Source organism: Trachypithecus francoisi, unplaced genomic scaffold (assembly GCF_009764315.1).
Source record: "Trachypithecus francoisi isolate TF-2019V2 unplaced genomic scaffold, Tfra_2.0 Lachesis_group3, whole genome shotgun sequence".
Classification (NCBI taxonomy): Eukaryota; Metazoa; Chordata; class Mammalia; order Primates; family Cercopithecidae; genus Trachypithecus; species Trachypithecus francoisi.
In genome coordinates, this window is record NW_022681468.1 from 83,580,205 (window position 1) to 83,595,341 (window position 15,137).

Here is a 15,137-nt window from a genome sequence, read left to right on the forward strand (position 1 = left end):
AACATTTATTGAACATGAACTATGTGCTAGATGTGCCCTTTGTCTTTATGTTGCTTATGGTCTGGGGAGGAAAGAGACATTAAATAAGTAACCACACGTTTATAAGTTTTACAAAAGGGGCAGATGATATGCCACAGAGATGCAGAACAGAGGGGTCCGAGTCTAGTCTAGGGAATGAGGGGAAGGCGTCTCTGCATAAGGAATATTTGAGCTGAGATCCAGAGGATGAGTAGAAGTTAGAACAGGATGTAGGGAGCAGTAAGGCGTGCGCTCCCTTGAACTTAGGAAGAAAGGATGCTTAATGGGCAGCAGGAAGTACTAAGCTCCACCTCTCTCCTGTGAACTGGGGCTTGGCCCATCCACACTCTGGATCTCGACTCCTCATTTGTCATGAGTGGTTGGCTGAGAGGGCCTGTGCTGACCTTGACTCTGGCTGGGTCTAGCGGGCAAATGCCACACTAAAAGGAGAAGGAGTCATGGGTAGGCAGGCAACCCTCAGGACTCCCTTCTCTCAGGCATCACACAGGCTGTTGCGAATTCAGCACCACCAGCGCTCTTGTCAGAGCAATTTTAAACATCATCGCCACTGGCAGTTTTTACTCATTTGTTTATTAATATAGAAAAGGAGCCCAGGGCAGCTGGACCAGTAGTACAAAGCACCAGGAGTTAATGCCATTCTGGTGACAGGGTTGGTTTTACAAAAGTGAAGGAGCAGGCGGGAGCTGCCAGGTTCTGAGGCCAGGCCCAGCCTACTGCCCAGAACCCCTGAAACAGCTCCCTGGGAGAGGGCTGACAGGTGGGTCGGGGTTGGATTGAGCTGGAAGCCACCGGGACAGATGGGAGGGATAGAGGGTCATGCAGTGGGAACCACCCAGTGGCTGATAAGGACAGGGAACTGGTGGCTGGAGGCTCCCCGTTGGGCCACGGGCAGGGGCTTGCAGATGGCCTCAGCTCTGGGGGCAGGTAGAGGAACTGCAGGGACTGATGGGCATGGAGAACCCAGACATGGCCCTGGGACTGAAGGGCCTTTCCACCCTTTCTTCACCAGGAGCCACCTTTGCTCTATACTACATGTGGGGCTTCAGGGCCCAAGGCACAGGGGAGGCTCAGAGGCCTCCAGTTGGGAGGAAGATGGGGCAAGGAAGGAAGCACTTGAGTGTCCCTAGCTTAGGCAGCCAGGGATGAGACACAGGCAGGACAACAGCACCCCCACATAGTGGGGCTAGAATGTGCGGCAGGGACGGGCTTATCCTCAGCCAGTGACCAGGACCAGCCCCTTGGCAATGGTGCCTGTCTCAAGCCTTAGCAAATCAAGTGTGCAACAAGCACAGGGTGCCGGCAGACCGGGGCTCTAGCCAGAACTTGAATCACACAGAGCTGTATCACCATGGTCCAGCCATGTCCTGCCTTGGCCTGTTTCCTCCTCTGTCAATGAGGGCTTTGAACGAGACATTCTAGGTCATGAAAAGGACTCTGCAGGTGAAAGGAACTCCAGGACCTGCTCTTGGCAGTTAACCAGACCCTGGATGGAACAGGTATGGGATGAGGTGAAGTGGGGCATGGAGGAGGAAGGTGTTCTTGCATGGAACCTATCCCCACAAACACTGCAGAGCTAGGAAAGGCCACTGGAAGCCCTTCTTTGCCCAGAGGAAGAAAGGCTGCAGAGAGAGTGAATGTGGCTCGGTGCAATCCCTTCACATCCTCCACCATCTGGGTAACACTTGGCAAGGAGTGGATGGGTGACATTGTGCAACCCTTTATGCTCTTCCCTGGGGGTGGCACTCAAGGCCTCTTGTGGCTTCTGCCTTCAGCCTTCAGTGTGGGATCAAGAGTGTTCTTTTCACTGTACTCCTATTCTGGGAACAGCCCAAGACTCTGCCTGGCTGGCACATGTTAGTTGGTGAGGAAAGGACAGAGTGGGTGAGTAAGCAGACAGGGAGGCAAGAGTGACTCTCTGGCTTTCTCCTCTTCCTCTTCAGAGAGTGGCTCAATCAACTGAGTCGCAGATCTCCTCCACCACAGCATTGAAGATGTGTGGCTGGTCAGCATAGACGTGGTGAGATGCACCCTCAATCTCCTGTGGAGAGAGGACCCGCAGGGGTGGGATGGCCCTTTATTTCCTGGCACTGGGAAGCCTTCACACTATTTATTTTCCCCTTAGACTTGCTTGCCTGCCACCCACCAGTTCTTATCAGAAATAATGCTCCACTTTTCTCGCTTGGATCTTGGTATTTTCCTTTGACAGCCAATGAATCCCAATATCCCATTCTACCTATTTGATGAATATTCACTATGTCTTTCCTTCCATGTTAGCCCCACCACTGATCTGCTCATTTAATCCAAAGGTCCAGTAAACCCGGGCCCATGGTTGGCACCCAGCCTCATTAAGCACACTCATTGGCACATGGTGGAGAGGGCTAAGAAAGAAGGGGAGGAGGTGTGGTGGGGAGCTTCATGGCAGCCTCTACTATTCACTCTACTGCCCATGGCTCTGGTTTTGGGGTACGAACTTCATGGGGGCTGGAGTAGCAGCAGGTACCTGGCTGCTAGACAACAACCAGCCTTTTAGCTGAACTGGCGAAAAGTAGGAAGCCCCTAATTAAGATATTACAATCCCAGCACTTTGGGAGGCCGAGGCGGGCAGATCACCTGAGGTCGGGAGTTCGAGACCAGCCTGACCAACATGGAGAAATCTCGTCTCTACTAAAAATACAAAATTATCTGGGTGTGGTGGTGCATGCCTATAATCCCAGCTACTCGGGAGGCTGAGGCAGGAGAATTGCTTCAACCTGGGAGGTGGAGGTTGCGGTAAGCCGAGATTGCACCATTGTACTCCAGCCTGGGCAACAAAAGCAAGACTCCATCTCAAAAAAAAAAAAAAAAAAAAAGATATTACAAAGAGAGCTTCCAAACTTCTCAAATCTACTGCCCTATCTCAGTCTGTCCATTCCTCTTTCTTCTTGATCACCCTTCTCTACCCCAAGGCTGAGAGCTGATTGACTCTCAGTCATCATTTCCACTCCTTGGGTGGTGCAACATACCATGTCTCGGACATAGGAATCTGGCCGCTGCATCTTCACCTTTTTTCCCGTACTGGTATCTATCCAGGTGTTGGACCCATAGATCATGGTGATGGGCACATCTTTTCGAATCAAGTGAATTCGCTCCAGCATAGGGCGCCGGGCCCAGCCAAAGGACTCCATCATAGCTTTGAATGCTGTCTCACCACTGTCAGAAGCAAAACAGCAATAAGCTTCACAGCAGAATATGTCAACTTGTTGGTCTCTTCAGATACTGAGACAGAATCTTAGTTATCTTTGTATTCCTGTCAAAGCCCCACACTGGGCTCATTAAATATTCGTAAGATTAGCAGATGACCAAAATTCCAGAGGCCTCCTATCACAGAAGAGTTCAGAGGAACACTTATGAACAACCCCATAACAGTACGAACTGTCCAAGAATCTGAGACTGAAATGGATTATTATTGACTCAACAAATATTATCTGTCATGCCCTGGGCTGGGAAAGGGGACACAGGAACAAGAAAGGTAGGGTGTTGCCCCTCCTGGAGCTCACACACTTTAGCTCCTGTGTTAGGGAGGTAGGCACTAAGTAAATAATCATATGATTAATTGTTATTTAATTTAAAATTTCTTGGGCTGGGCGCGGTGGCTCACACCTGTAATTCCAGCACTTTGGGAGGCTGAGGCGGGCAGATCATTTGAGGTCAGGAGTTTAAGACCAGCCTGGCCAACATGGTGAGACCCTGTCTCTACTGAAAATACAAAAATTATGGGGCGTGGTGTTGCGCTCCTGTAATCCTAGCTACTCAGGAGGCTGAGGCAGGAGAACTGCTTGAGCCTGGGAGACAGAGGTTGCAGTGAGCCAAGATCATGCCACTGCACTCTAGCCTGGGCGACACAGTGAGACTCCGTCTCAAAAAAACAAACAAACAGCCGGACACGGAGGTTCATGCCTAAAATCCCAGCACTTTGGGAGGCCAAGGTGGGCGGATCACCTGAGGTCGGGAGTTCGAGACAAGCCTGGCCAACATGGTGAAACCCCATCTCTACCAAAAATACAAAATTAGCCAGGTGTGGCGGTGCATGCCAGCAATCCCAGCTACTTGGGAGACTGAGGCAGGAGAATCGCTTGAACCTGGGAGGGAGAGGTTGCCGTGAGCTGAGATCGTGCCATTGCACTCCAGCCTGGGCAATGAGCAAAACTCCATTTCAAAAACAAACAAACAAACAAATACAACTTAAAATTTCCCCAGAAGGGTGAAAAGGTAGTTGGGTGCTATGAAAACACAGACTGGGGATTTAGCATGTTGGGGGTCTAGAGAGATGGTCAGAGGTTCATCTGAGGTGAATGCTTAAAAGTGAGTACTATAGTAGTAAAAAGGGCTTCCTAAGAAGACTCTGGAATTAAAAATCAGTCTTCCAAGGACTGGGGGAGCAGCAATTTCTGTTAAGCAAGAAGCAACAAATGCCAATGTAATCTATTTCATCCCCTGGTCATTTGCTCAGGCAGAATGAATTGAGGTCGTATCATGAGGTGTCCACAAGGCTGGGACAGAGCCAGCTTTCTGGGCTGGTCTGCAGCTTCCGCTAGAGATAGGGCAGGTTGGGGACACTGCTGCCTCCTAGGCTTGGCCTGTTTAGTACTGTTAGATCTCCATCCTCTTTTACATGTACAGATGAACGGGAACCTGAGTTCTGCCCAAGCCACCAGAAATAGATAATTTTTTCTTAAGATATTGCAACATAGCAGAAAAAGTATGGAATTTGGAGTCAAATGAATTCAAATCCTCGGCTATGTTTCCTCAGCAAGTCATGCAGCCAGAATATACTTTAATTTCCTTATCTATAAATGTAGAGTATTATACCTACTTCACTAGGACATCATTAGAAAAATAAAAATATATACAAAGCCCCTAAGTTTAGGTGAGGTGAAGTAGATACCCTTAAACACATTGGTCAAATTTCATGTTTTCCAAGGAAATGTTTTCCAAGTGTTACCATGAGCTTGTCAGGGTTACAAAGTCAAAAAACTCAGGAAGTTACAAAACTGAGTGATGGTGTTTGTGGGTGAGGGAACTGGTTGTCACTGATGTCACCTTTGCTTCCTCTGGGACACAAATGAATTGCAGAGTTCTATACTCTGTGGCTTAGGTTGGGAGGACATTGTACAGAACTAGGTCTGGGATGGGGAAAGTTCTGGGGAAAGGGCTAGGGCTGGGCCTGTGGGGCCTCAGGTGGGTATGAAATGGGCACTGAGCCCATGGGGGCTAAGAGAAGGGCCAAGGGCAGGAAGACAGGGGAACGTGATGTGACTGCTGAGCTGGGAGTTTCTATAATACTGTTTGATCAGGGTTCTTCAATTAGCTGAGCTCATGTGGAATGCTGGACGGACAGCTCACACACTGCCCAACAGCTATTTGGATTTGAGGTTAATGTTCAGACAGTATTGCTGGAATGCAAATCTCTGCCTTTTTCACGGCTTTGGGCTCACAACAAGTGACTTGGACAGCCCTAGAAAGCGGTAGGGCAGTAAGCCTGCCTTTGCTGAGATGCCTCCCAGCAGCTCGGGGTGTCACCAACATGGCCTCGTGGTATCAGCCAGTCACAGGGCAGTTCCACGTAAAAGGATCGCCTCCCTGACTGCCCTGCCATCCACGCTGCCCAAACTGCAGGGAGGTAGGCTTGTGGGGCCAGCTGTGTCAATAAACAGCACCAGATAGGAACTTTTCAGAGTTCTCGGGACATCCCCTAATCTTCCAAAGATGCAAAGAAATTTCTGTCCCAATGATAAGGCATTTCAAGGGCACATAATTAAATTTTAAAACGCATGCTCTTTCATTGAGAAATTCTATTTGTAGTAATGTGTTCAACAGATACAGTCACGCGTGTGTACAAAGGAATCTGTACATGGAGGCCCTCTGAAGAAATGGCACACGTGCTATCTTAGACTGGAAATAATAAGGAAATTTAGGGACTATATGCCTGGGACAGGAGAAGACTTCTTTTCCTTTTGAAAAATATCATGTTTTTGCTAATTATTTTTGACCTAAAAAAGAAAAAAAAAACATGTTTGTATCACCTTTTCCATTAAAAACATCTTTTAAAATACATTGGCCGGGCGCGGTGGCTCAAGCCTGTAATCCCAGCACTTTGGGAGGCCGAGACGGGCGGATCACGAGGTCAGGAGATCGAGACCATCCTGGCTAACCCGGTGAAACCCGTCTCTACTAAAAATACAAAAACTAGCCGGGTGACGTGGCGGGCGCCTGTAGTCCCAGCTACTCGGAGGCTGAGGCAGGAGAATGGCGTAAACCCGGGAGGCGGAGCTTGCAGTGAGCTGAGATCCGGCCACTGCACTCCAGTCCGGGCGACAGAGCGAGACTCCGCCTCAAAAAAAAAAAATAAATAAATAAATAAATAAATAAAATATTAGTATTTTCCAGACTCTTGCTTATCAGGCCAATTGCATACCTGTAGGGAACAGGGAGGGCCTTCCTCTAGAGATGGGCAGCATGTTTAATGAATCCATTATCTTCTATGTTCCTTTGGGTCTATCCCTGGGGAACTCTCTGGAAATGATGAGGCTTGCTAGTGCCTATGTTTCCCTGAGTCAGAGCTTTGTTGAAGAAGAAATAAAGCCCAGAACTCCAGCAGCTAAGAGTTTTTTCTCCTAACAACTGTCTGCCCCAAGCCAGCCTGGGAAGCCGCCCTCACCTGGGATTCTGCGCATTGCAGTGGTAGATATACTCTGATATGGTATCATCTTCAAAGAAGTCTGCAAACTTGCGTTTGAAGTCCGGCCGGAATCGCTGCACCAGGCCAGGCCCTGGGAGGGGATAGAAAAACACAGAGTGGCCAGTTTGGGAGGTGGGGCAGGGAAGACTCCTGCCTGTGTATGTTTTAACAACTTTAACTAAATCTTATTTCTCCTAAGGATTTGTTTGCTTTATTCAGTTAACATTACAGCAGCAGAAAGAGTGCAGGAATCTACTGGCAAGGTCCAGGTGACTTCAAATGACAAAGTCAGCTCATTACCAAAGAATTTAGAGACAGTCTAACATCACTGAGGAGCCAGGTTATTTTCAGGTCAATGAAGTCCCAAGATCTATCCCTGCAAGAATCACAAGCCCTCCCCATCAGAATCCATGGCTGAGATGCTCTTCTTTTAGAGCCTGAGCTATGTTCTCTTTCTCCTAGACACCCTTATGGCCTTTTAATCTTCTGATGGCAGCAGATGGAACTAGACCACCTCCCAAGAGCACTCTCATTTTCAGGCCTGTAGTAGAATATGTGGAGAGGTGAACTAAACACCTCTCAGACTCAGACTCAGGGCACTGTTTCACAACAATCTGTTCCTTTCACCTCATTATGGTATACACACATCCAACAACAGACTGTAAAAATTGGGTCTACTGATCAATTGATCTACTGATCAATTTCTGATCTTTGATCTCTCTCTCTTTCTCTCTGGTCTTCTCTCTGTTTATGAGAAGCAAGAGGGGGGTAAGAAGGGGCTGGGTGGGGGGTGTCATGAGGATCTGCATGGGCCTGGCCCTCCCTGTTGCATAGTCCTTCATGGCTGCGGGCCAACTTCCACAACCACGATAGCTCTGATGCTCCTGCAGGAGCCTGGCCAGAGGTGAGAAGGGAGAGTAGCTCAAGTAGGCCTTCTTTTTGGCAAAGGACTATAGAGTCTGTTGGAGACCACAGTGCTGGGAACCTCTGCCCATTTCCTCTCCTTTGGCACCTGCGTCTTGGTGTCCTCCCTCTCTCTCAGAACTCCTAAACTCCTATCTTCTACTCGAATGCTTTTTTTCTTTATCTGGAATCATTCTGTTTTTATTGAAGGACCTAGAGAGATAACTCTTACTTAGCTATCAGCAATTAACTCATAATAATTGGCTATTGAATATTACTGTGTAATCACAACCATTAGTACAAGATAGGTGTCATCAATCTTTTCCATAACGGAATCTGCTTTTCCCGTCATCAGAGTAAAAAGCTCCCCAGCAGAGAAGGGTGCTGGCAGTGTGAGGTCAGAAGGCTGGAGATACTGACAGTATTCATTATGGCTGGCTCCCCATGGTCCTCCACCTCCTTTTCTCCCTTTTACCGACAGAATTTGCTGACAGTTACTAAGTGCTAGGTGACACAGAGCAGGTGAAGATGTGGTGCTTGCCTGGACAAGTGCATGGTTCAGAGGGGCTTGCCTGCCACTGTGGGTTATGTTGGAGGTTTTGGTTCTGACCTCTCCCTGCTGCAGGTGTTGGGTGAACCACAGGGATAGGATTCAGTGGTTACTGAGCATGAATCACCAGCAGGTTTTCATAACATTTCACACACATTGGGTGTGGTGGCTCACGGCCATAATCCCAGCACTTTGGGAGGCTGACGAGGATGGATCACTAGAGGCCAGGAGTTCAAGACCAGCCTGGCCAACATGGTGAAACCCCATCTCTACTAAAAATACAAAAAGTAGCCAGGTGTGATGGGGTACACTTGCAGTCCCAGCTACTCAGGAGGCTCAGGCAGGGGAATGGCTTGAACCCGGTAGGCAGAGGTTGCAGTGAGCTGAGATCACACCACTGCACATCAGCCTGGGAGACAGAGTGAAACTCTGGTAGCTATTCTGCTCCACCTGTTCCTGGCATAGGAAAAGCTTTCCCATGCCGATGAAGGGAAAAAATACAAAAAACAAAAAACAAAAAACTTCTCAAACCTTGAACAAAGTGATCTGGTTCAGAGTAACAGCTTTAAATAACAAGGGTAGGCCCATTCCCACTTTTTAGGAATAAGTGGGAAAGACACAGTAGGGCTTCTAGAACGTTACAGCCTTCCTTTAAGGAGATACTACAGGCTACTCACCCCAGGGCCCAGCTACTCGAAGAACAGCCAATGGATTGGAACGTCCTAGGACAGATGCCACGGCTTTGACCCAGGTTGGGGGTGCACGGATCTCACTGGGGTTAGTTGGTCGGAGGGGAAAGCCCCATGGGTCCACCAGGATGAGGTGTTTAACTCTATGTTAAAGGCAGAAAGAGGAGAAGACACATTATATTCTCTGGTAGGTGCCATAGCCCCTTAAATCACCTGGGAATGAGAGCACTTTGGAAACGAATACTGGAAAGTTCCCATTAAGGTCAGGAATTAGGTCACAAGGGATGAAGGCATCTCCTTATTACCTCTCAGGGTACTTGATTGAGTAAGAAGTGGCCAGGAATCCTCCCAAACTGTGCCCCAGGAGGATCATGCTGGGGATCCCCATGGTCTCCCGCCATGTCTCTATCGATGTCACAAACTCATCCTCAGCCCCCTCTGGGTCCCTCGGGAATGCTGGCCTTGAGCTTCGCCCAAAGCCAAGCAGATCGAAGGTGTGCAGTGTGCGGCGGGCACTCAGTGAGTCCATGTTGAGGATCCAGAGGCCCACGCCGCCCCCAAAGCCGTGCACCATCACCAGTGGGGTGCGGTCCTTTTGCTCGGGGCTCACAGTCACCGTCCAGATCTTATTCTGGTTTGGGAGGGACACATATCTGGCCAGGAACTTATTCTGGAGACCTGGGGAGGAAAGAATCCCATGGCAAGTCAACAAGTCTGTTTCCTGACAGTATCATCATTTTGCCTGGACTACCACTCTTCACATCTCTCCCTTCCCCAACCCTCCCCAGTTTCCCTCAGCTCCTTCCTTTCACAACCCTGTGACCACTGAAAACGACTCTCTCCTGAACCAAACTTTAGACAAGCCTTTCTGAGCCCTCTTCTTGACTAGGCTTTGACCTTGGCCCCTGCCCTGTCTTCCAAATGTTTAGCTCAGTCTTAGCAAGAATCCTGCTAAGTCAGGATTAGTAAGTCATACTACGTCAGTTAGTAAGAATTCCTTCATATCTGATCAAGTTCCTCATCCCTCACCTTTGACCTTCCCTTCAGCAATGATTCTGTTAAACTGGTTTGAAAAGAACTCCCCTTATCTTTGATATTTCCTCAGTAATTTTCTATCCACTGACCCCCCTCACCCTGCTGCTTGGTTATAAATTCCTACTAGTCCTTACTGTATTCAAGAGCTGAGCCTGATCTCTCTCCTCTATTGCAATAGTCTTGAATGATCTTTACTCATTTAATCTGTCAGAATCACTTTTTCTTTAACACTACACACTCTAAAGAATTCCATTCCAATCACATTTGTAGATCATTTAGTCTGTATGTAGTAAGCGGGACCGTCTTAATCCTTGAAACAGTGTGCCCAGCTCCCTTTAGGCCCAGGGTGGTAGTGACACCACCAACCACACAGAGCTCTTGCATCCATTGCTCTTGAACCCGTGTGTGCTTGGGGCTTGATGGATGGACAGAACTGTGGTCCAGCCAGTTGGAGGGGGTGATGGGTGTGGACTGAGCCTCAGGTGAGAGACGGAGGTGGGACAGTGTTTATTCTGCTGGTGTGACAGCAGTCTCCTGGGCAGAGCTGCCTGGGTGAAGCAGCGTGGATCCTGGACAGAGGCTTGAAAGCTGTGGCTGCTGTTTGTCTGCACTTACTCGGGCCCAGAAGAGAAAGGGTAGCTATGGCTGGGGCAGTAGGGGTGTGGTGGAGAAGATCATATGGGAAATATGGGAAGAAGTGGCTTGAGGGGCTTGTTTGAGTGAGTGGTTGCTGCTGCTAGTGGGATGCCCTGCTGCAATATAACAGTGCTGATGACAGCTGGTCTGCAAATCACAAACTACTGTGGTAACCAGATGGGGGGTGGGGGGCAAAACCAGGTAGAACGCGGGAATAGTAATATCAGAGAATGCAAGATTGTTGGTCCGAGGGTCTGCAGGTGGTAAATCTAAGAAGTACTTGTGTGGTGAGGAGAGAGAAGGAGAGAAGGAGGAAGAGAGAAGTGGGGGAGAAGGAAGGAAGAACCAGAGAATGTATGTGTTTGTGTATGCTAGCTAGCACTGGCATAGGTTTTGAGGTGAAGTTGCAGGAAGTGACAGGAACCATCCACATGGCTAGGGAGATGTTGAGGAAGCACTATCATTGGATATGGTGCCTTCTGTATGCACCTCTTCCCTCACAGAACTGACATCCTTTCCTCCCACTCCATACACACTGTTAATTAGGAATCAGTGGGCTCAATGTAGCAGGCTCTGGGAAGATCCTGAATCCTTCCTGGGCCCCATGAGGGAGGTGGGACAAGCTGTCCGTTCTACTTACACTGGAGGATCCTGGCTTCCACATTCTTCAGCTGAGACATTGAAGTGGGGCGCCACGTGGGCAGCCAGCTACTCAGCCAGCCTTGAGGCCTGGGAGAAGGAGACAGAGACACTCATTGGCAACAATGGAAAGAAACATTGATGCTCTTAACCTTGCTGAGAGTTACAAAAGGGTTCTCAGGAGGCAGGGTGTTCCTTAGCCTCAGGAGACCTGCCCACCATGGCAGCCAGCAGTTCCCTAGCTGCCTGATAGACTGTTTCTTTTTGGTAAATGGATATGAACAACATGCCCCTTGTTTCAATAGATATTCAGAACATCCTGTATACAATACTTTACAGTTTACAAAGCTCTGTCACATTTATTATCTCACTACAGCTTTCTAATTTCTCTTTGTTACTGATTATCATAATTTATGTTCAAGGAGATTAAAGGGAGAGGCATCTTTTAACTAATATTTCAGTTATCCTTTGCTGTCCCCAGTACTAGCTGTTTCTTAACAGTAGGACAAATTCCCATGCCATCTCCCCTACTGGCAGGACACTGCTTGGTGTTTATGTGCGCCCTCTTCCAAGCCCCTAGAAGTGCAGAATACTGTGTTGTGCCCAACTGATCTCTCAGGTAATCAATCAGTCCAACCCATGGAGATGGGGTAGGCAGGGAGGAGGATGTGAGAGACCTGGATTCAAGTTCTGTTATGGTTCACTGACAGGACACAGGTTCCCTCTGGTCTTATTTTCTAGATTGTAAAATGAGTAGAAAGCTCACCTATGTCCTCACCTCCCATGACATGCAGTAAAACAGATAACTCATCCTGCTTTCTCCTTCACACCCAGTGACCTTAAGTCATTGCAAGGTAGAGGTTAAAAGCACCAGCTTTGGAATTACCACACACACACACACACACACACATACACACACACACACACACATCTCCTGGACCTGAATCATGGTGTTATCATGGGTGAGCAGAATGGCTTTGGCCCATTAAATAACCTGTCTTTGAGCATCTATATATGTAAGGACACTTGTAAGTTGCCCAGTACAAATGAGATGCTCAATGAATGACAGTTTGTATTATTCCTTGCTAACTGTATATGACATTTCTCTTTTCTTGAACTCTGCCTGAGTTACAGGACAGACATCTACAGCTACAGGAAGGGCCTGTGAACACTGGCATACTCAAGGTAGGGCACTCTAAGGGGGAATGAGGGGAACAATGATCAAATCCCCTTGGCACACACTGGGCATCCTGATACATCATGTGAAGCACAGAATTTTAGATTAGGATGTTCCTTAGGGATCATCTAGTCTAGCCTCTGTGTTTCACAGATGAGCAAACTGATGCCCAAAGAGGTCATACAAGTTAGAAAAAAGAACCAGAACTAGAACCCCTTAGCTCAAATCCAGGTTTCTCTCCCTAAACCTTCAAGCCTCAGCTTTTCAAGGTCATATACAAATATTCACAGAACTTAGTCACATTTTTACACTTATCTCTGTTTTCTCAAGGGAGGTATGATCTAAACTCAGAAGGCCAGAGTTCCAATTTTAGCACTGTCATTTACCAGCAATGTGACTGTGGGCACATTATTTAGCTTTTCTGTGTCACAGCTTCCTCATCTTTAAAAGGGAGGTAATAATATCTACCTCATAGGGTTGCCATAAAGATTAAATGTGTTAATGCATCTAAAGCACATAGAATAATGCCTAGCACAAGATAAACTCCCAATAAACTTTCCTTCCCCCCAGCTAAATCACAAGTTGTCTACATTCCCAGTGTTTGGCAAGTAGCAACTCTCAGTGGATGTTTGAAGTTTGAAAGAAAAACTGGGGTTGCAACTGGGAGTGATACATCAATGGTTTTAGCCAGATGAGAGTTGTCAATATCAATCGATCTAATCCTAGGGAGACTCAGAATCCTTTTAATATTCTAGTGGAATTCTTTGTAGGCTTGAAGCACGGGGACCAAGACCACAGGATTTTGCCAGCCTTAAGAGACAAATTTTCTCTCCAAATCACAGGCTGTGACAAGTCAGATCATAACACCTGGATCCCACATTGTCCTGTTACTGTCCAAAGCAGAGCTCAGGAGAAACGCTACCCAAGGAATAGCATCACGGACTGCTCAGCAGATAGTCCTTGGTGGGAGAATTACTTTGCTTTCCTTCTTCGCCAAACATGTTACAAGTAAAGCACTGGAAATGGTGTCTGGCACACTGTATGTGCTCAAAACTATGGGGGAGGTAAGGGCTGGGGTGGGAAATTGAGGCAAGGAGCAGAAAAGACATTCAGCCATGAACTTAACCTGGCTAGGATGGTCTCTGTCAACTTGATGGTAAAACACAAGGGGTTCTGTGCTGGGAGAGAATCCTGTTCTAGACCTCTGTGATCTTGGGCAAGTCTCCTAATTTCTATGGACACCAGCTTCTTCATTTGTAAAAAGGAGCTGAACTACCTGCATGTCCTCCAGTTCTAATATTCTGCTTCCCTAAGTCCTTTAAAGTATTGCAAATTTCGTCTTGGAAAAGTCATCTTAGAAAGTAAAACATTCCCCTGGACATTTCTTTCAAGCCCAGCAAGCTATTAATTATGGTCATAAAGTTAATTAGTTTCCCGGACTTCCAGTTCTGCAGGACCCAGTAGGGTCCAGGAAAGGCCAAGTTCTGGTGAAACCAAGGCTCAGCTGGGAGCTGAGTCATTCTTCTCGTAGCAACTTTTTCTTGCTCCTATCAGATTGCGAACTGCCAGTCACACCACCTACAGGTGGTATCCCAAACCTGATGCTCTTGAGAGAGTGGAAGCAAATCCCAATAGCTCTAAATCTGAAACCATTGCATTAAAAATGTTATGATTATTAAAAGCATTACCAACTAGGATCACATGCGGCTACGTGTCTCGGTGGGTGACAGCTAAAGAAACTTGCCAGCCCGTTGTTCCACACCAATTTCAGCGCGGTGGAGACCTCTCCAGTCTCTCCACACCTTCTCCTTGCCGGGCGGAGGGAGGAGGCTCCCTCCATCCCCATGACCCCCGTTCTGGGGCAAGTCGAGACAAGCACGCCTGGCTGCTACCTCGGCACCCGCGTCCCACAAGCTTGCTTTCGGGGATCTCACACATTAACACGGAATCTCTCCAGAGACCAGACGAGAATGAAGGGCACTCGCGAGGACTAAGGTAGAAAGCCAGGATCCCCGGGCTGCGGGCAAGCGCGTCTCCCATGGCTCCCCAGGCTCAGCCGCTGCCTCTTCTGGGCAAATGCAAAGCGAGCAACGCACCCACCCCCCGCCCTCCCCGGAGGCCGACCTGGAAAAGGAAGGGCGGGAAGGTGTCTACAACTGTTTCTCAGCCACAGACAGTCCCAGGATCATGGCCCAGAGAGACAGACAGAAAGAGAGAAAGGGACAGGATTAACTCACTGCTGCTCCAGATCATCGGCCATAGTAAACAAGCCCTGCCAGGTCCTGGCGAGCCCGCCCAGCGCCTGACGCCAGCACCAGCTGACCCGGGAGGCCGCGAGGAAAAAGGGGGCGTGGCCGCGCAGGGGGCAGGGCTCGCGGCGGGCGGGCGGCCGGCGGGTGGGACTCTCAAACTCTACAACTTGGTTTGAGCTAGTGGGGCCCTTGCTATGTTTCCAATTACTGGCATGTGTCCCGGCAGAGATGTCTCTGAGGGTCTCAGAATAGGATGGTGATCCTGGTCACACATTTAGGGGAGTCCCTGCAGGAGCTTCAACAGCCCTCCGTTCTCTCATAACTAAAAAGTCATAGAATACTCCTGCACTCACACCCACTCTTTGGGCTTCCTGTTATAACTGTGTCCTCCTGAAATCGACTCTTGTTAATGTTCCTTCTAATAAGAGGCTTAAATGTTTGTGGAGACACCACCATTGGTTGAATGCTCCTACAAAGGGCCTGGATGCCAGATTTTGAA

At 48.4% G+C, this 15,137-nt stretch overlaps 1 protein-coding gene across 1 annotated transcript; it reads right to left on the minus strand.

The window, feature by feature from the left end:
• Positions 1-593: 593 nt before the first annotated feature.
• ABHD4 (abhydrolase domain containing 4, N-acyl phospholipase B) lies at positions 594-14,728 on the minus strand. Its single transcript, XM_033188618.1, has 7 exons — positions 14,624-14,728; positions 11,211-11,299; positions 9,205-9,577; positions 8,888-9,042; positions 6,737-6,848; positions 3,042-3,228; positions 594-2,077 (listed from the first exon to the last, which is right to left on the minus strand). Exons 1-7 carry the CDS (start codon positions 14,644-14,646, stop codon positions 1,988-1,990), a joined length of 1,029 nt encoding a protein of 342 aa, XP_033044509.1. The 5' UTR covers positions 14,647-14,728; the 3' UTR covers positions 594-1,987.
• Between the last annotated feature and the right edge of the window lie 409 nt (positions 14,729-15,137).

What these genes read in the sequence shown, in the direction of transcription:
- ABHD4 (XM_033188618.1), bottom strand. Translation starts at nt 14,646, where the DNA reads ATGGCCGATGATCTGGAGCAGCA. An exon ending in GGAAGCCAGGATCCTCCAGT is followed by an intron (nt 9,578 to 11,210) that starts GTAAGTAGAACG and finishes TTTCCTCCCCAG; the next exon opens with GTCTCCAGAATAAGTTCCTG. An exon ending in TCGAGTAGCTGGGCCCTGGG is followed by an intron (nt 6,849 to 8,887) that starts GTGAGTAGCCTG and finishes ATCCCCTCCCAG; the next exon opens with GGCCTGGCCTGGTGCAGCGA.